This window comes from Chelonia mydas, chromosome 17 (assembly GCF_015237465.2).
Source record: "Chelonia mydas isolate rCheMyd1 chromosome 17, rCheMyd1.pri.v2, whole genome shotgun sequence".
Classification (NCBI taxonomy): Eukaryota; Metazoa; Chordata; order Testudines; family Cheloniidae; genus Chelonia; species Chelonia mydas.
This window is the reverse complement of record NC_051257.2, coordinates 4,349,037-4,369,969: the sequence shown is the minus strand read 5'-3', so window position 1 is coordinate 4,369,969 and position 20,933 is coordinate 4,349,037. Positions and strand designations below refer to the sequence as shown.

General features: G+C 42.6%; 1 protein-coding gene across 7 annotated transcripts in view; it reads right to left on the bottom strand.

The window, feature by feature from the left end:
- VPS53 (VPS53 subunit of GARP complex) overlaps nt 1-20,933 on the bottom strand; it is a 99,157-nt gene that overhangs the window by 13,369 nt on the left and 64,855 nt on the right. For 6 of the 7 annotated variants that reach the window (XR_006286357.1, XR_006286356.1, XM_027820180.3 and 3 more), the window contains 6 exons: nt 18,996-19,238; nt 17,070-17,217; nt 15,893-15,975; nt 11,618-11,696; nt 6,492-6,640; nt 414-483 (listed from right to left, as the gene is read on the bottom strand). Coding sequence is in view for 4 of the 7 variants with exons in the window: in XM_027820180.3 (XP_027675981.2) it covers nt 414-483; nt 6,492-6,640; nt 11,618-11,696; nt 15,893-15,975; nt 17,070-17,217; nt 18,996-19,238 (772 nt within the window). In the remaining 3 variants the exon portion in view is untranslated. The remainder of the gene's footprint in view (nt 1-413; nt 484-6,491; nt 6,641-11,617; nt 11,697-15,892; nt 15,976-17,069; nt 17,218-18,995; nt 19,239-20,933) is intronic. The other variant, XR_006286358.1, reaches the window with a different exon arrangement.

Below are 20,933 nucleotides of genomic sequence, written 5' to 3'. Positions count from 1 at the left end.
ATCTCATTGCAGCACCGTGAGGCAGGTACTGTAAGCTTCACTATCCTCATTTTATGCAAGGATAATCTTAGGTCCAGAGAAATGAAGGGACTTTGTCCCAAGTCATTCAATGAGGCAGCAGCAGAGTTGGAAACAAAATCCGGGAACTTGAACTCTTCCCTGATCTAACCCTAGACCACACTGCCTACCAGCGCATGGCAATCTTTCATATCCCACCCCCCAAAATGCATCATGACATCACTGATCAGAAAGTCCTAAAATCACCATTGGACACTTACTTATATTGAAATTCAGACAATGCATCACCCGCAACACCCCACTTCTTTAGCAACAAATGCCCTAGTTCGGTGCAATTCGACACAGACACCAGGAAGCTGAGAGCTCTACAGCAGGATGTAATTAATTTTTCTCACCTGTTCTGCCCCCACCATGCTAATCGGTTTGCACTTGAATAGATGGTTGATGAACTTGGGAATGAAGGAGCTGCGGAGAAGAAGAGTACCAAAATTACATATTTGAATTTCAATATTCAGATTCACATAAAATCTTAAGCGAATCCTGTGCAAAATAAATCAGGGTTTCCGTTATGGTACTGCAAGTGCATACAGCTCTCAAATGGATTCTGAGCATACAATATTTTTTTAAATATACAAATAGGTTAAGTAGAGTTCTTTTTCTTTAACCATGCTGATCTAAAAGTTAATCTGGAGGCCAAGTACATGTTATATGTAAGTATTTCTGTAAAAATGGAGCAACATTATAGTGTCAGTTGAAGTATCAGTTAAGTAAGTTATCATACTACATAACAAACATCAAAACACCAGGACAATAACTGTTCATGGAGTGGAAACATCTTTATAACAACAAGAACCTATTCTGTACATGATATAGAAATACTATTTACATAAAAATAAGTATTACAGAAGTACCGTGAGATTCCCACCAAGATCAGAGGTCCACTGTGTGAGGTGCTGTGTGTATATACATCTACACACACACACACACACACACACACACACACACACAGAGTAAGAGAAAATCCCTGTCCTAAAGACCTTACAGTCCACGCAGGTAAGACAAAAGGTGGGAAGAAAGGCAGCTTTACTATCCACATTTTACAGCTAGGGAAAGGAAGCTGCCAGAGTTTGTGTCACATGGTCAGTCTTTAGCACAGCTGGGAACTGAATCCAGATCTTCTGAATCTCAGTTCAGTGCTTAAACACAAGCCCACCCGGACCAATACATGGTAGAACGTAGATTTTCTGGGTTAGGTTTCTGTTTTTTCTTGATTTTAGGTTTTGGGGGTGGGGGGGTGGGGTGATTTTTATAATGGAAAAAGAGCTTCTCTTCTCTCCCCTCCTTGAGAAGGGAAGTCTTATCAATGTTAAATGTATTTTCCTTGTCAATCTGGCACCCTTTGAAGCCCCATGCTCCCAGGGATGGTCTCCCAGCAGGTGGATGGTTATTCTAGGGCCCCTCCCTAACGCTGCCAAAGGGCTACATCTGGGTATATGTTTCGCGGGTGAAAAAAGCTGTTCTCAAATGTTTGCTTAGGTGGGATCTCACTGGTTGACCCTTCAGTCCAAAAAGACATGGTTAAGGTATTATAGTGTCTATGCCACAGTGTATCAAAAATAAAACATACACAAAAGACATATTACGTCTATATTTCAGTATTTTATGCATGTCTGAATTTTACACATGTTGACGATCAAAAGGCCAAGCTACACAGGACACCACCCAGTTATACTACCTTTACTCTACCCCAGCAGTAACACCCTCATTAAGGCCCCTTTACACTGCCAGAGTGATGTAAAGGGGCCTTAAAGCAAATCAGACTCAGGCCCACAATATTCACCAATAAAACCAAAGGGCCGCACTAGATGCATTCAGTAGCCAAACTCAAGGAGAGTGGCTAGCACAAGCAAAAGGAAGTTATCTAGACCCCGATGAGCAGTTTGGTAGGACCACATCATTAATGTCCCCTTTTCCTCTTATTCGCTCATTTGTAATTTACTTGGCTTCCTTCACCTGGCCTCCATTTGGCTGAACACTTGCATGTCTCATGTTTCCGGTCCCATGTCTGGGACCCAGCGACAGGTTTAGACTTTAATGGCTCAGTCCTGTATTTTGTTTGAGTTGGTCTGTTTTCTTTCCCCTTGCAGAAAGCTCCACTTACTGCAGTGACTGGAATTCAGTTTGGTTTTCCCTTTGCATCTGTCAAGCTATTTATTTCCATCCTGCGAAGGAAGCAGCCTGGCCAAGACCCTCTTTGTCCTGCCACCAGTTATTCTCACCAGGTAATTTCTTCTTGCCCTCACTCAGGTCAGAATGACACAAGGTACATGTCCGCAGCCCATGCAAAGCACTCATTAAATGAGCAAAAAAACTGTTGAAGGAAAGAAGCTTTTTCAACAGAAGAATTTTCTCCTCTCTCTTTTCAACTCATGGCCGTGGCCTCTCACAATGAATAATCTTTGCCTGGATTGGAGGGGAGCCTCAATGGGGAACAATTTTAAAATCATTACTTAGAACAAGCTCCAGGGCTGCCCCCAAATGGCTTTCAGTCTGGCCACATGAGAAACTAGCCTTGGCAACACAGCATAAACAACGGTAGGAAAACAAACATGAGCTTCTACTGCAGGAAAGCATTAAGGCAAAGATGAAAGTTATCTGTCTCATAAGTCTATTTTTCAGGTGTATAAATAAATCCCAAAGGCCAATTAGAGAGAGCCAAGAACAGCTGGAGTTTATGCGAGCCTATAAAACGGACAATCAGTAGAAGTTCTGGCTGCAGCAGTTCACTGCAAATGGAGGAGCGTGCAAGATTACGTGTATCTTTGATCTCACATGTAGGTCTAACCCAAGGGCAGGTCTGGTGCTAATACTTCCACATTGCATATGGGAGACAGTAACATTGCTTAATTCTGCAGCATTTCAGGTAGGGAATCTGCATTCACGTGAGCCAAGGATTCCCTCTTTGAGTTGTCCAGCCAAAATCTTCAACAGGGGAAGTTTTGCTTAGTGTGAAAATTTCAAGGTGTCAGAGAATGGCCACCTGCTCTCCCCGCAACGAGCACAGAATGGAGGAGGGAGTGACCTTTCCACCCCGGATGCTGCCTGTTACGTTATATTATGCCCTGTCTAACTGGAAACAGCTTGTCATGTCCAGCAGGGTGGGCAAGATGAGTGACACTACCCCTCTTCCATGTGTTGGCTGGCAGAGGCCATCAAGAGTGCTACAGCATGACTGAGAATCTCAGCTCATCTGAGCTTCTTGTCTCCGAAGACCTAGACAGCACAATTCCTAAAGTCAGCTCCAAAGCCTGACTCCCCCACAGCACATGTAGACAGTCCCGATAAGATGAATATATATTTATTCTACTGTATATTCTCTCTTCATGGTTTAAGCACTTTGAAAAATATGCTCCACTGTACTCAGAGATCTACATTTTAATGCCACAACTCATTTACAGTTTGAGCTGTAAAATCATATCCAAAACACTTTGTACAAGCAGACTAGTCCCCAAGGTAATAATAAAGCAGAGCAAGACAGATTAGGAGCCTGAAAACAGAAACCACAGCACTTGAAAGGCTCCCATCCAATAGGAGAAGCTTTGCCAAGCTTGTGTTTTCCTAATCCCTTGCACTGATGATGCATTAAACACAATACCTCACTAAGCAAGACAGACAGAGAGATGCAACCACAGTACGTTTGTTTTAGAGATGACGACCTGCTACAGAATGTTGTTCAAAGCATCCAGCTGTTCTTGAGTCACTAGCAATAGAGAATCACTTAGGTTTAAATAACCTGAAGTTCAGATCAGCCGCTCTCTCCGAATCAACAAGATTTACTCCAGGCTGCTTCAACACTAGCATATGCTGCCTGAATGTCAATCTTCTTTCACATAATTCTGCTCACTGAATGCCTGATCAAAGTCCCTCCAAGTCATTAGTTAAATTTGCACTCTAATTATCCACAACATTCTACTGTACGTAGCTAACACAGAGCCAATCTGGGGCAGAGGAAAAGAGGATTACCTTTAAAAGCCTTACCACACGCCAGGGTTTCTATCCCCCCCTGTTCCTCAGTTCCAATCTCCTTGCAACTTCCAAAGGTAGGTTGAGCAAATGTCCATACAGATGTGCTATATTTTTTTATTTAATAGGGAAGTGATTTAGGTACCGTTAAGAATGTAAGAGAGGGGTTCATTTGTGTTGCTCTTAAATGTCATCTTGAATTTCTACTACACCAGTCTATTTAGGGAGCGTGAGTGTCTTGGTCCAAAAGGGAAAAAATGGCATACACTGAAAGACACTTTAGGTCCCTGGTGAGGAATTTTCTTCCTCCAAATTTGGTTCAAATTTCTTGAGCTGGTTTTAAGTTTAACAGCTTTAGAAACTCTCTCCCCCTTGTGGTCCTGTAACTCAAAACCAGCCCTAGTGCAATACAATTAGATTTAAGAAGTTGCTGCCAGTGCAAAAAGATACAGATGTTCACACACAAAATGCAAACAGGATTTTCAGCGTTGTGTAGCGCATAAAAAGGTACAATGTCTACTAGACAGATGAGCCTATAACATTAATACTCTATGGACTGAGAGTCTTAAAGACACCCAGATATGGGTAGGTATTAAAATGTCACATGGGTGCTGAGAAAGATCAAGGTATCATTAACTAGTGTACTGGTTCTGTTTAGAAGCAAGTCTTACAAAAGACTTCAAATGTAAATACTGGCAAAATCAACATCATCAGGAGTACGGAAGAAGCTGAATTCTCACATACAGGGCTTGATCCAGAGCCCAGTGAAGACAACAGGACTTTCTCTCAACTTAAAGAGACGTTGGAGCAGGTCCACAGTTGTATTCAGAGGTCTTTTGAGTGGTAGTTTTGCTGTTTTCTAAGGTCTACCAAGGAACAAACTTTGAACCACTCACTCATTCCAGCTTAGATTTGAACTCATCCCAGATGGGAGAGCTGGGTGCTTTATCCACAATTCACTTGGTATGTGCTTAGCAATAAAGTTTAAAGGGAGGCAACTAAGCCAAGGTATTAAGACCGTGCCGTGAACAGCTGAGTAAATGGATTTTTCATTTATCACCATGATAGCTATATAAAATTCAAGTGTAACCACATAGGAGGCTTATGCGCAATAAATTTTCAGAGACAGCGTTTCGAACAGTGATTATGGGCAGTGTCATAATATGATTTATCAGTAACTGCTCCTTAATGCAAACTACTGAGCACCCAGAGACAGAAAAGGGAGTGCAACTCTCAGGCCATCCACCCTGCTACAGAAGCTAATGGCTCTCAAGACATCCCACTACATCCTTTTCTGCTGAAGTAGAAACCGAAGCTCTGATTCTCACAGCCACACAGTAACTGCAAGTCTATACAATTTACTTTGGAGAGATTAGCTTATTAGAACTGAATTAAACGTTTAGGTATTTTTAAATATGAAATATGGCACGTGCAGTGTTCCCCGCTCATGCCTTCTGCTGGGCTGGCCATGCAGAACTCGACAGCCAGTAGCTGTAGCTACCAGGGCCTTTAACAGCTTTTTCCAGGGTCATAGGCCTGCAGTGTTTGATTGGTCTCAGTCGAACAAAAGGGAGTTTAAAAGAAATTGCCCATAATCCCTTCAAAGGTAATTTGGCTCTAAGAAACAGGGCTCTAAATAAGACTCAGAAGCTGGGATTTTAAGGGGGGGGTCTAAGAGAGCACTCAACTGCAATGAAAATCAGTGGGAGCTGGGCCCCTAACTCCAAAAAAGCCAGCCTTATTCTCTGCATCCCCCAACCACTATTAACCTGTCTAGCACTGACAGGCCAGGAAGCAGATCATCACAATGGCTCCACATACCTGGAGTACATTTCCAGTCCGTATTGATCACTGTCTTTACACAAATAAGCAGCTCTAGGAGGATTGTGCACTGTGTGTTTACTTCTAGTTAAATGCAACTTCACAGCTTGCTGATTGTTTAAAAAATGTGTTATTAGAAGGAGAAGAAGAATTGTCATGAGAGTTGGGAGCTGGTACAGGTTTATACCAAGGAAAAAAGAGATTCCCATAACGAAGCTGAAGTGTTCTTTTAAATATCCACCAAATGCTGATTGTCAACCTCTTCTGCACTGGGACTCCACATTCAGACACTCAGAACGGGTCTTTTGCAGAGGCCCACCCCAGAAACCTCTGCACTTAGAAAGCGGTTCTCCAGCGATCATTAAAATAGTTTACGGGCTGGTCCGGGCATGTGAGAAGGAACCAGTGCAGACGACTGAGCAAATTTGCTTCAGTGGGACACTCAAGACAAGGAATGGAAGCACCTCACAATCTCACTGACAGCTGCAGGTGACCCCATTCCTCTAGACTTGGGAAGCTCTTGACCTATATGTCAAAAGTCACTTATATAATGTACTAAAAGGCAGGTACATAACCAGGCTAGCAACAACCAGAATTACCAGAGAACCCTGGGACAGGCAGTGACTTACTTGGCAAATTTAATACAGAACTGAGTGAAGTATTTTCTCGTGGAGGCCAGATTGTCACGGATGATGGGAACATTCTGCTTAATATGAAGGATAACAGACGTGACATAAGGACTCTGGTCACCAACATGCTCCACATTCTGCCACTGCATCTGCAGGAGGGGGGGAAAAAAAAAAAAAAAAAAAAAGACCTCTTACTTCATTAGGCTTTAGACAATGTAAAAACACAGCAGTGTAGAGTACTGAAGTGAGCACTGGCTTTTTCCAATCCAGCCTTTTCAAAGATCTGTAGAGAGTCTCCAGGAAAAAGTCACCATAATTCTTTAACCAGGCAGCCCTCTGTGTCAGCTGACTGATGACCAAATCCCTGGCAGAGAAACTGAGACCTGTTTTCTCATCAAATTACAGTTATTAGTGGTCTAAGAACCACGGAGCCCGTTGAACAACAGAGAAGACGTGAAGAAAGAAGAGCTAGAATGGCCCTAATGTATCAAAATACAGAGTTGAGGTGGGAATATGTACCAATGCTTATGGGTGGTGGAAGGGTATGTACATGGGTAGAGCACAGGGATAAACAGCTTTTGGTGTAAGTTAGGGGGACACTCCAGCCTGTTTGAAAGTTTCTTTTCAACAGCTCCCATAAATCCTGATTCTGGCCCTTTAAGAAATTGACTGCAAGATTGGAAAAAGGCTTGACATCTGTATCGAAACAGGAACATTAACACGGGTTAGGCTGAGGACAGCTAGATGGAAAAGAGATAAAAAAACCAATGCAACTCAGAAACATTCCACATGAGCTCAGCTGACAGCAAACCTCATAATGTTACTGGTGTGGAAGGCTAGAATGCAAGACTCCAGCTCATCCAAAATGCACATATAAAACTATACACCAGCAAAAGAATAATGACTCCACCCCCGTTCTCATTTTCCTATACCTTCAGTAGAAGTACAACTGAATAGCTGCCTTTAGTAAGAAAGACGTGTGACTGCTTTGACAATGTTCAAAACATACAGCAGAAACCTTCTGAAACGAAGTGAACAGCTGAGGTCTTGAGGTCCCTGGAAAGACGGCTTTGTTCACAGCAATTTCCCCTGCGGAGTAAGACGGTCCCGAGAGGTGCTGCTTAGTGATCTTACCGAACATGCACATTTAACGGGTAACGGTAAGCACTCATGATCCCACGTTGCATCATGGTTCCAGGTAACCAGTCAGCACTGCAGCCCTAACCTTCAAGGAAGCCATTAAGATGAATTATGAATGACCAGAACAACAGAAAATCAGGATGGAAAACTGCACGTAGTTTGGGGGGGGAAGAAAGATACAACTATTTTTGTTTCCTTTGAGGGATGCGTTTGCATAGGATCTACCTTCACACTTGCTTGCCTAAGCCCCAGATCTGTGTGTATGGCGTCCCTGCTATTTTTAATCTTATTACAGATGCTTTGTTCCATATGACTTTCCAGATTCAGCTCCATGCAAATGATGAGGGGCACAGGTGACTTAGTGGGTTAGAGCAGCCAAATCTCCAGTGTCTAGTGGAAGAGTCTACATACGTCCCATACAAAGCCTTTTTAGTTAACAAAACTGAAGAGAAACACACATGCACTCAGTCGGTAAGAGGGACATTTTTCTAACTGCCTGTTCAATAGTTTGTAACTCTTACTCTGCCAACCTCCCATTGGAGGTATTGTTCAGACTAGTCCAGCTGCTCTTCAGTTGCTCACAGCAACCACCACATCTGAAGAAATACACCTCGTAACGGTTTCCTTGCCACACTTTCACACATTCCCAGCACCACAGCCTTCCCCACCGACGATAATTTAAAATGAACGCATGGTCAGGATATACAAAGCACATCTAGAAAAACCATAAGAGTATTGCTTACCGATAGTGCAACACTTTCCCCCCCTGCTGTAGACAATTTGTTTTGCTGGGTTTCATTCCTAAAGCAATTCTGATTACCAATCTTATAAAAATGTAAATTCAAAATTAGCTGTGTGCGCACAATTTTCAATAGGACAACAGCAGCTGCAACGAAAGGAATAGTGCGCACACATACTGAAAAGTCATCCAAAGAAATATGAACCCAATTTTTCTGGTAAAGCGTAACTTTTCTCCTGTCATTTTAAATTTACTCTTCAGGACTCCAGTGTTTTTTCCATTTGTGTTTGTCTTGGGATATCCCCAGATAGTTTTTGACTGGTACTGTACATAACCAACCAAAAATATAAGGTCTCACCTCATGTGTGTGTGAGAGAGGAAATGTGACAATGTGAGAATAAGGAAAGAGCAACTGAGAATTGCACGGATAAAAGCGTACTGTGCTGAAGGGTTCTGAAAGGATCCTTAAAAAAAATCCCGCCAGCAAAACTCGGGTGGTTTTCTATGTAACTAGAGCTGCAGAAGTCCTTGCTTTTTATTATATAAATTTGTAACAAATGTTCCAATGAAGGCAGTTCATGTTACAGCCACGTGGTCACTTCATTGCAACAGTGATTATTTTGCAAGTTTTGTTCCTTTCACTGAGAAATGTTCAGCTTTGTGAATTATGTCAGCACTACAAATCACACCTTTTCCGCTGTATGCAACTTTTCCGCTGGCAGATGTGTATTAGGAGTCTTAGTTCAGTGTATATTCTATGCAGACACATGCACATACCCTTGAGCAAAGGGTCTCTCCAACTCCTCACACAGGTCACTCCCTATTTGAAGTCTTTCACTACGTCTCTTCTCATTTTCTACATCCAAGTCAAGTTTCTTATCCTCACTTTCAAGACTGTTTCCCATCTACTTTTCGGCTTTCACAATGAGGCCATCAGCCATTGGAGCAGAGACACCTCGTCTAACTGATCCAAGGTACCTACCATCACACACTGTTTCTGGTTGGTACAATAAATCTCTCCATACCACCCAGCCCCATATGTTCCTTATACTCCTAAGCCTGTCCCCAAACTACTTTTATTTCTTTCTCACTCTCTTTACATCATTTCATGCTACCTCTGCACCTGAAGAGCCTTCCAAATCCAACTGCAGCCAACAACTTCCCTCTCCTCTTTCAAAGCCACTTCTGGCCTGAACTCTCCCAAAGGACTGCCTTCCATTGGTGTGTCTACACATTCTTGCTCTTTAACTGTTAGTCCAGTGTATCTTTTTTATCCAAGGCAGATTAAGCTCTTGGAAAGTGCTGTCTTTATGCCTTTCTGCAGCACCACATATACTTGGAGCATTCCACTTATAATTATAAATACCACCTCTAAAACTGAAGGGTCAGGAGAAATCATCATAAAACGCAAGTGGTGTCCCACAATAGCTATGGAAGCAGTTATTAAAAGTAACTAACTATCTACTTAGACGCAAAGATGATACACATTTTGGAAGGTGGAGTCCTATCTTCACTTAAGATTTGCCCAAAATATTTAAGATAAAAGAAAAACCAGGACCATTTTTGTCTGAAATGGATATTCACATTATTTATTTTCCGTGTGAAATCTCTCTACGAATAATGAAGCCAAGATATGCTTCAATGCTTGGGTATTTCATAATTCACTTCTATTTCTAACAAATTCTTTCCCAAGAAAACAGCCATTTTTCAGAATTAAAAAGAACCCAGAATAGTCCGCCTCACAGATTTTGGAGGGTTTATCTACAGTAAAAGATCTGAACTAAGGAAGAGCAATGGCTCTGGAACAGACATGTATTCATATTATAGGAAAATAAGAGTGGATTCATAGGCACATCCTTCATCCCTCCGAAACAGAATGAAATTTTACTCTTCCAAATGTTAACATCTTTGTGATTCAGCTGGAAAGGTAATAAATAGGTCTTGAGAAAGTAAAAAAAACAAAAACAAACAAATCTTACATCAAATCCAGCTCTTTCAAAATTCCAGTGAAACTCGCATACAAGCAACTGCCTGCCTGCTGCAAATGGAGGAATGGGTGTGCAAACGACAAGTATTTACTTAGCAAGTTTTGCAGTGCTTAGCTTGTTTATATCCGATCATTCCCATCACATGGATTTCATTTTGCTGGTGTTCCAAAGACAAAAATAAATGGCCGACCAGCTGCTGCTTTCCCAGTCCTGTGGTTTTGCTATGGTATAAACAACCCAAGCTCAGGGATTCGGACGTACTGTCGTAGTGGGGATAGGAGCACCTACGGGTCTGACAAGGCACATAAGCAACACCTGAAGTGCTAATCCCCTCCCCCACATAGTGCTGTTTTCCTGGAAAAATTCTCTTTCCACTTGGGACATGTACAAATTCTGTTAGCAGCTGCATTCCAACTCACACTCTAACTGGGGGTGGAGGGTAGTTGCAGCTGGAATACATCACGAACCAGAGTGCTATTAAAACTTATGGCAGTTGGGAAGTAAGTCGATGCTACAAAATGGAGACCTATGCTTAATATTTCTAACTGAGAGAAAACCCAACCCATAGTTCAATCTACTTTCATTGTCCTCACCTCTGCCTAAAGCAACCTGGGCTTTTCACAACACCGTAGCAAGACAAACATAGCTCTACGTTTCAGCTGATGAGCAAAAGAGAACAATGCAACTGCCACAAAACCCAAAAGAGCTGGTGACTCAGAAAGAAAGGTCGGGCTTCTGGCCTCTCTAGTCACAGTGCCACATGTCACTGGGAGCATCAGAGATGTGACAAGGCACAACCCAGCCCTATACTGCCCTTTGGGTACCTCCAGACAGACAATTCACAGGCCAGCATTAGAAAAGGCTTGGTAAAGCTCCTGGACAGAGGGTGTGGAGAGGAAAGTGAGACACAGTGCAAATGGCATTTAGAGCTAATCAGATTTGTGCCAATCTCAAAGATTCCCACAAGCATTGAGAGCTAAAAGGAAGGACAGGGATGAATATTCACTGACAGTGTTCTATTGCTCATGTGGCTTGCTTAACTGTGAGCAAACGGAAGCTCTCACTGGAGTCACACAAAAGTTCGTCTGGAAACGAAGCACAACTTGAGCTAAAAAGCGGTGGCAGCTTTAAAAAACCAAGCCGGCACCACAAAGTTACTCTCAGAATGGGGCAAAGGAAACATCCAGAGTTAAACTGAACAGTGTCACTGAGCAACAGCTCCAAAGCATGACTTAAGGCTACATCTTTTAAAAACCTACCTTGCTCATAGCGGTAAGGGCCGGGTCACAGGCTGCGTCCAAGTCCTGCACTAACAGCTGTATGCTGTTTGAGATCACACTGCAAAAATCAAGTACAGGCATTATGATAGTACTCAGCAACCCAGTGCCAAAACTGACTTCTCTGAATGTTAAAAGGAGAAAAAACATAGGTGACATTTGTACTGAATTGTGAAGAGATACACAGTTAGAATTTTTACTTCTCAGAACCCAGGAAATATTGCATGCCATTTACAGGGGAGCTAGCTGATGTGATATAATCTAGACAGAGACCGCCTTTCACCGTGCCTTGACATACAGAGGGGGAATGAGATCCCAGTAACGTGTCAAATCACTTACATGGGCAGCGTTGCTGGAACAATTTGTATAGTGGGGGTGCTGAGAGTGATTGAAAACTGAAAACCCTATACATGATGGAAACCACTTCAAGCCAGGGGGTGCGTGAGAAACCCCAGCACTCCTAGTTCCAGCACCTATGTACATGGACCACACCCAATGACCAAACCATCCGGCACTGGGGGCAGAGCTCACCCCTGAAGCCTGTTTGTGATTCTGTTTCCAAACTTCATACCGTCTTTTTAAAATTAAAATTTCATTTCCAATATGCAGTTCTACACCATGCAGCACTGGGATGGCTTCCACTTGATATTTTGTTGTTCACATATTAACCAAAGAACCTTACAATAAGGCTTTTAAATAGTGCAGCTAAGACTGTGCATCTGGATGAGTTCTGAATGTCTGTCTTCCTTTTGCCGGGGCGACAGTAGATGGGCCATTTATAGTATGTCTAGCACCAGTCCTTTGTTCTTGTTTCTCCAGAATGATAGGACATGCTAAACCATGGTCCTTAAAAAAAAATTACTAATATTTCTTAAGAGCCATTTTTGATCCCATTACACTAAAGTTTGGACTTAAAAATCATGGGCCTGTAGGGCTTAACCTAAAACAACAGTGAAAGAATAATGTATGTTCATCTTCTGTATCTTGGATCATCCCCATGGACGTGTGGCCCAGCAGTGCCTTTACTGCAGGCTTTCGCTAGGAGGTATACAAGGCAAATCACCTTCCCACTAAATAAACAGATTTTAACCTCAGTACAAGCCTCAAGCCTTTCATGAATGAACTCAATTTTCCATGATCATGTTTTGCTATTTGCCTTGCAAATGATGCTGGCCTAGTCAGAACTTGCTGAGTGTGTAACAAACCCTCATTTCTACTCTCTTTCCCACCCCCACCATAAGTAAAATTCTGTAGATGCTGCTCTGCACCTTACCAGCTCAAGGGTTGGAATTTTCTTTTAGACATTTAAATGCAATTATTGACATAGATGGACACCATCAACCAGCTACCAATTCACTCTGCATTGTTCCCCCTTACACAAACAAACACACACAAAAGCACATGCAAGCTGTCAAATCTCTCCAGTAGAGCTCAAAGCACATGAAGACAGGAGCAGTGCCCTAAATAGAAAGAGTGCTGTCCAATACAGGATTTGTTTCTAAAAAGTGACCTTGACAGGCAAGCCTGTCAAAAACAAGCCTGAAAAATATTAGAGATGAAGTGCCTGTTGTCTTTAAAATAAATGATGTGGCATTTGCACTAAAACGAAAACACTTGTGCCCATTACTACTTGGCCGGTGTGCCTCTCTGCCAGCTGGTTGGTGCCACATGATTTGCTCCCTAAGGGAACTACCCAAGCTCAAGCAACACCAAGATAGCTGGGATGGAGAGAACTGGGCTGCTTGGGTACATCTGAGTTCTACAGGACGTCTGCTGTCAGCGAGATGTAGGGAAATAGTTGTGGTTTAGCACCAAAATGGAACATGACCATTCCGACAGAAGGCAAGCAGCTCGCGACTGGCTTCCATATGTTCGTAGTCTACCTAGGGCTTCGTCACCAGCCACGGAGTCTGCTGTAAGGAGCGGCAGACAGTAAGTTGGGGGGAAAAAATACAGTTTTAAAGATCAGCCTGAGTGGTTTACAGGACAACGGGATTGCAGCAGTGCCTGACTTACAGCACCGCGTGCACCGAGCAGCACCAAACGCAGAGTGCTGCGTGACAGCATGCTCAGAATCCCTGATCAGAACTGGGGCCTTGCGGAGCTCAGGGCCGTACAAACAATCCATAGACGCAGATGGGCTGTCCCCTGAAGAGCTTACAGCCCTTTACAAACTAACCAATTCATCCACAGCACCCCTGTGAGAAAGGCATCTATACTCCCTGTTTTACAGATGGCAAAACCGAGGCATGGGGACACCAAGGCCGGCCTTTTCCAAGGAGGCAAGGAAGTTCAAACTAGATACCCTCTCACTAGGATCAGGACAAACCCTTTAGAAATCCATCCTGAAGTGACTTGCCCAGAATCACACAGCAAAGGAGCGGCAGAGCTGGGGTGAGAACCTAAGAGTTTCTTGGTTCCATGTTCAGACCACAATTCAATTTAGCCTCCAAGTTTGCCTCAAGAAGACTGTTCGTTATGCTCCTGTCATTTCCTAGACGACCTGCACAGCCATCCCAATGACAAACGCTTCCCCAGCTAATTACTAATACAAATTCTTTACATGCATTCCAGTGACTTTTGCCTTCTCTTGTGCAATTATAAAGAGAAGGGAAAAAAACCAGCTGCTGGGCCTAATGACTTGTTCAGTAAAACAGTGGGCGGGGTGTGTTACCAGCCACATTTTATGGCTTTATTTACTCCTGGGTACAACTAAGCACCAGATTCCCAGTAGAATGGACTTGTTTATTGCTTAAAGAAAAATGTCTATATCAAAATGAGGTTCAGAGGCATGCCCTCCACTGACAGGACACTGGCCAAAGTGCTACTCTGATTTAAAGGCCTTTAAAAGCCTCTGCTATGAGACACATCAGCCCTGAAGGTCTAACTTTAAAGCATGCAAAATGGCAGATGTGTGAACAGTATGTCAAAACAACTTCCAAAACCTCATCTCATTAGCCACTAAGTGAGACAACCACAACTGAAAGGCGACACAAAATAGCTGGCTCATAAGAGCAGATCATGGCAGAATGCAGCACGCACTGTCCCATTGCCCTTATTGGGAGAATATTACCACACAGCAGAATGGCAAATTACATTCCCACTTCCAGGCTAATTTGCTTTGGTGTTTCAACCAAGCCGTGGAAAGTCTTTCCAACCTCAGCTATAGGCGAGGGATTCGCTCTTCTTAGTTAGGATTTGAGAGAACACAGAGAAAGGGAATTTGCTTAGGTCAGAAGGAAACCAGACTGGAGAAGCAAGAGGGGCCCTAGAGAGTGCGAAAATCCTGCGTGGGCATTTTGTTTGTCATCCTGCCCATTACAGCAAGAGAGGAGGAATAGTCTTAGCTGGAGCCAGACAGGAAAAAGCTTCTCAAACAGCCTTGCTGGTAGCAGCAGAGCAGCATGGGCTTGTTATCTTTACTACGTCTTAGCTCCAGGACTGGCAAGAAGCACCAGTAAGAGTGTACAATTTGATTAAACACTTGTTCAATTAGGATTTCAAGGAACAGTGGTTCTGTGACAGATCAGAGAGTCAGGATATCTGGGTTCTGTTCCTAGCTTTGCCAAGGACTGTGTGTGAGACTCTGGGCAAGCCAATTAATCACTCTGTGTCTCGGGTTCCTCACCTGAAAGATAAGGTGGGGATAGCCCTCATAGGCTAGATGGTTGGAGAGAACTTTGAGGTCCTCTGATGGAAGGTGCCAGCAATGGTCTTCTTATTAACACGGGATAAAAATCATTTTTATGTATGATCACAATTTCCCCCTCAATTACATTTTTTAAATGCAAGGATCTTGCATCTTGGACCGATCATTTTATGCCACATGAAATGGTGTTTGATAATAATGAAAATACTGCTGATTTACACTGGGAAATTACTGTAGGAAGAAGGTATCAGGATGGCTTCCTTCTTGAAATGTAACAGGAATCTCAGACAGCTACCAAAATGCAAATGTTATTCCAGATGGGAACTCACTATTTCCTTTCCTTTCTCAGTCTTTTTATTCCTTTGGCTATAATGACGGGGAACAACTACATCGATGGTCGATACCACTAGTGTTCTTGGGCTGTCCAGGAGAGAGACTGTTTTTTCACCTGTGAAAAGAAGCCTACTTCTAGACTTAAGCATCATGGCATTACCAGTTTATATCCTACATCTACCAGCCATTCTGCTAGTACTGGCCTGGCCTACATTACTGAACAGATCAGCTATGACATTTGCCAGCATTATGGAAAGATGCCCTGCTGGACATACATGCTGAATGTATCCATCTCTCCTGTCAGGTTGATTCGTTCCATGAGACTTGCATCCACTTTTTCTTTGAGCTTTTCTTCAAGCTGTCAGGGGACAAAATGAGTAACAGACAGACATCAGATTTCTACCTAAATTGATAACTTAGCTGCCTAAACTCCTGGAAAAGCCAGCTTGTTAAATCAGGAAATGGTCCTAGACTATTGCAACCTGTCTGAGATTTCCTTAGTGGGTAATAGTATCCGGAATAGAAATTTCCTGTCTGTCAGAACCTCTAGACACAATGGTGGTGTGTCCTTGAAGCAGTTAACTTTCAAGGCTGTAAAAGCAGAGTTTCTGGCCCAGTACCACACACAAATCTAACATGACAATGTACTAGGGTACTAACTCACCTAAACCAGGTGTGTAACCCACTGATGAATATGCGTTACAGGTCCCCATTTGTGCCAGATGTGCAGAGGCTATGAGTCTATTACAGCTCCAGCTAGAACGGCTTGGTTCTTTAGCTAAAGCAGTAGCAGCTCATGGTTTTAGCTGTGGAGGTCCCCGGTTGAACCCGCACTAGATTGGCCAAGATGGCGGCTAACACAGGGCATCCACTAAGCTAAGACATTCTGAGAGCATGTTAAATGTAGAGTTAACCACAATGGTGGAGGAGCCTGAGGGAAACATTGTGTGTCCCCTCTTTTCACTGTGCCCTGGCACTCGGTGAGATGATTAACCAAATTCCTGGTCCTACATTAAGTTAAGACTTGAAGGATAATGGGAGAAGGGATTTTGATGATTCACCCTCTATTGGATTAAAGTAGTTGAAGTATGAAAGAACACTACCCAAAAGTGAGATACCAGTTAGGGTTTAAGACACAAAACTGTTCTGATACAGTGAGGGCAGCAAAATCAACGCTCTCTTGTCTTTGAAATATGGTTTTAATTAACGTTCTAGTTCCATACTTAACCCAGCATTATGCACAGCAGAAATTACTACGCCAATTTCAGCACAGAACCTGTCTGACTTTTTTAATTAGATGAGTAGCAACCTTTAATTTTAAAATTAAATATTACAAGCTATTACTTAGTGCAGCTGAGGACCAAGGTGCAGTACTTCATTGTCTGATTTGCCATGGCATAATCGTGTGGTGGACGGGATACAATATTACAGGTGTTGCAGAGGGAAGTTCACCTGCTGGGTTGTTGCCAAGCAGTACTCTGCCGTGCTCAGGATGCTACAGATGAGACAGAGTTCTTCTACAGTAAACTTAGCCACTTCTGAGCCCTCCTTTTCTTTCAGAAGGCTGGTGATGGTCAGTCCACCACTGCTGCTTGTTGTTCTGGGGGAAAGACAAAAATTGTAAGGCTCAACCATCAACTGTGCTTTCTGGTACACGTACACACATCACCATATGCACTATTTATAGATTTTAAGGCCAGGAGGAACTAGTCTGACCTCCTGCATAAAACAGGCCAAAGAATCTCACCCAATAATATCGACACCAAGCCCATCCCTTCTGTTTCAGCTACAGCAAATCTTATAGAAAGAGATCAGTTTTTATTTCATGACTTCTGGTGATGGAAAATCCAGCCCATTCCAGTGTATTAGACCTTAACCAAATTTAATACACATTTCATGGCTAACCCTGTCTTGGTTGTCAACTGCTCCAATACTCTGCTTAATGGCTATAGGAAGATCTCAGTAGCTATTATGCAACATGGTAATAAGCTATTTATTATCTGATCACTAAATACATTTCAACATATATCTCAGAGTTTAGCAGTCCTTTCAAATACTGTGGTAACTAAAAGGACAGTAAATAGCATACGGAGATTATCTCCTGTATTTTCTACTGATTTGTTGATACACAGCAGTTAATCAAAGGATCAGAACAGTTGGGAGTCAGGAAATTCCCTGCCTATTTCAACTCTATAATCCAAATCCTTTTTTTTAAAAAAAAAAAATAGGACAGTGATATTTATCTTGGACAGCAGAAATAGAACACAAAAAGTCATATGTTCAAAGAATGCAACTGAGGTCTGCTGGAGAACACACGTTAAATTCATCTCTCCACTTTTTTAAATGTAACCCCACTACCATATGTAAAACGTTTTAGCTGGTTTCAGAAATTCACTCTGCAGCTCACAGATTTAGAAAGGGTGACAGCCTGGATATACCAAATAGCTGTATGCATACATTATCTGTAACTAGCATTGACGATTTCCCAGTGAATTCACTCGGACAATTTTCACTCTTATTTACTCTAGTGTAAATCCATGACTTCAATGACTTCACTGGATTGACACCTGTTTAACAGAGCTTAGGTCAATTAATTATGTCTGTGTGTACACACACACACACACACACACACACACACCCACCCACCCCCCTCCCTAAAATATTTCCAATCAAGACACTTCAGAACCCTACAACGAAATTACCTTTATTACTCGTTATTATATGAATCCCATCAGTATCAACTTGATTGCCCTGATTTTCAAAACTGTGCTTGTACAACTTTGCTTCTAATTTGCATGTGTGATTAGCACAGATGTGTACGTCAGGGCTTTTGCATATACAACTACTGAATGTGAAGGGGCCTGACTCTTCACTACCTTACATCTTGGCCTCTTGTGTTGATATTCACACTGTGTAAAGTTGGTGTTAAATGCTTCTCTTCCTATCTGGTAGTTTCACACTCACTTTGCATGTGACACAAGGTGTAGGGCAGTGGAGAACTGGGACCTGAATCGGCCATTGGGGTAGCTGTGCACAAGCAGTTCTGAAAGTCAGATCTCAAGTGTTTATTGTTCTTGGCACGGTATCCGACTCCCACTGAATTACAATGGGAGAGGGTCCTAACTCCCAGAGACTCTCCTGAAAATCCCAGTGCTAGCTCTTCTGTTTGCCCTCCTGCTGTCTCTCAATCCAATGTAACAGTACTTTGTATTTACGTATGGGAGTCATATCACAGCTACGCGCTTCCTTTGAAAGTGCAATGCTGGCATTCACAAGTGTTGATTTATTAAACAACACATCTCTTATTATTATCACAACACATCTCTTCCCACACGGTATGCCCAGACTGTGGCCTAGCATTTGGGAAACTAAACTTACTTGGGCAGGTTTCCAGAGAGAATTTTCCAGGCATATTCCCGGAGGTACTTCTGAAATATGGTGGTCAATGCTATCATGGGTTCACCAGTGCTGAGCTGCGAACACTGCACCATGCACTTCTTGTAATAGACAAAGAGGTCAGCACAGCTGGGCAGGACAGCTCCCCCTTCATCCACATTTGGCTTGGGAGGCCCTTGAGCTTTGAAATCAGCGACAAATCTGTCAATCAGCTCGCCAAGATTTCTAATGCAAGGAAAGTAAAGAGAGATTTTAATATGGTGGTAAAAAAATAAAAAGATACGCTTAAAACCAGATGTCTTGTCGTATGATACCAATCAAGTGAATTCAAATCTTAGCAGCCGGATGCTTTAGACCTCTCCTATCCCCACCCATTCAGCACAAAGCTTGTTCAACAACAAAGAATAGGGTAGAAGAATAATGACCTTGTGTACCCAGAATTTTAATGGCAGCTTCAATTGGTTCTCCAGACATATAAAATATTACAAACCCTGCCAAGACCAGGTTCAGCATATTAAATGCAAGTGCATAAAGCCTATGCTCAAGTTTCATTCCTGGCACCAGTTGAAGTAACAGTTGTATTGCCCTGATTTGGAGGAGGCTGAGCTGTGCATGTGGAACATGCTGGTTTAAAGGGACGAGCTCAGAATGGTACAGCATTGGTGCCATTTGTTGTTTCATGGTTTCCGTTGGTTGTGCAGAAAACACAAATCCTTTAAAGAAGCTTTATTAATAGACAACAATTATTAACAACACATGAAAATGTGTTTTTTATTCAAGCTCTTTTTAATCACTGACTATTTATTGTATGCAAGCATGGCACTCTTTGCTGCCCCCTTTGAGCTGCGGAGCACCAGAGTTAATCCACTCTTCGCTAACTATAATCGCTACAGGGGATAGGATGTATATGCCCAACGAAGTTCACTCATTACCTAGCCCACCATGGAGAAAAGGCTTTTCAGCTTGGCAGATGGCTGATACAAGCACTACAGAATCAACACAAGTCTTCTGATCAAAGGGGGTTCCTTTGGTCCCACTTCTCCAGGACCAGCACCTCCGTGTTAGCATACCAGGTTCCATTCTTAGAGTACGGTTTGGTTTGCTGGTCTGTGCGTGATAGGTTTCATTAGAGCTGGTTGAAAAATAGCGCCCTCCCCCTCCGCAAACAGAAAATATTGGGTTTTCAGCAAAATATCAAAAATCAAAGTATTTCTGCTGAAAACTGAAATTTCCATTCAAAATGGCACCATGGTGCTTCATGGGAGTTGTGGTTTGGATCCTTACTCTCCCATTCCTCTTTATGGTTGAGGATCTCTGGCCAGACTACGTCCCCCATGATGCACTCCTCTTGAGAAGAAGAGGGGGATACATCATAAAAGTGCCTGGCTGTGGTGCATCATGGTAGATGTAGTACAGCCAGAAAGCCCAGCCCAACCCATAGGGGAAAATGGTACCATAAAGCAACTCAACTACAATGAGACACAGCAGCGCCATTTTGAACTGAAATGTTTTAGTTTTCAAACAAAATATTTGGGCTTTCAGGTGTTCATTTTTTTCAACAAAATATCAAAATTTTCCACAAAAAGTAGACACTTTCTGCAAAAAATGTTGTTTACTCAAAACAATTTTCTGTTAAAAAACCAACCCCTTGCCTAATTTCAAGTGAAATTTTCAACCAGCTCTACATTCAATGCCTGAGACCTGGCAAATCAGATAACTAATCCAAAAGGGCTGGGAGTGTCACGTGCACTGGGAACCCCTGAAAAGGGCACAATAACCCTTCTGCCATTATGCTTCTGATGCTGGGCTTCAGGAACAGTCCTGTAATACCTTTCCAAACATAATTTCTGTACAGTTTCAGGACAGAAATACACTTATTTTCTCTTGCAGATGAAGACTGGACCGTCAGCATCAGGGTTC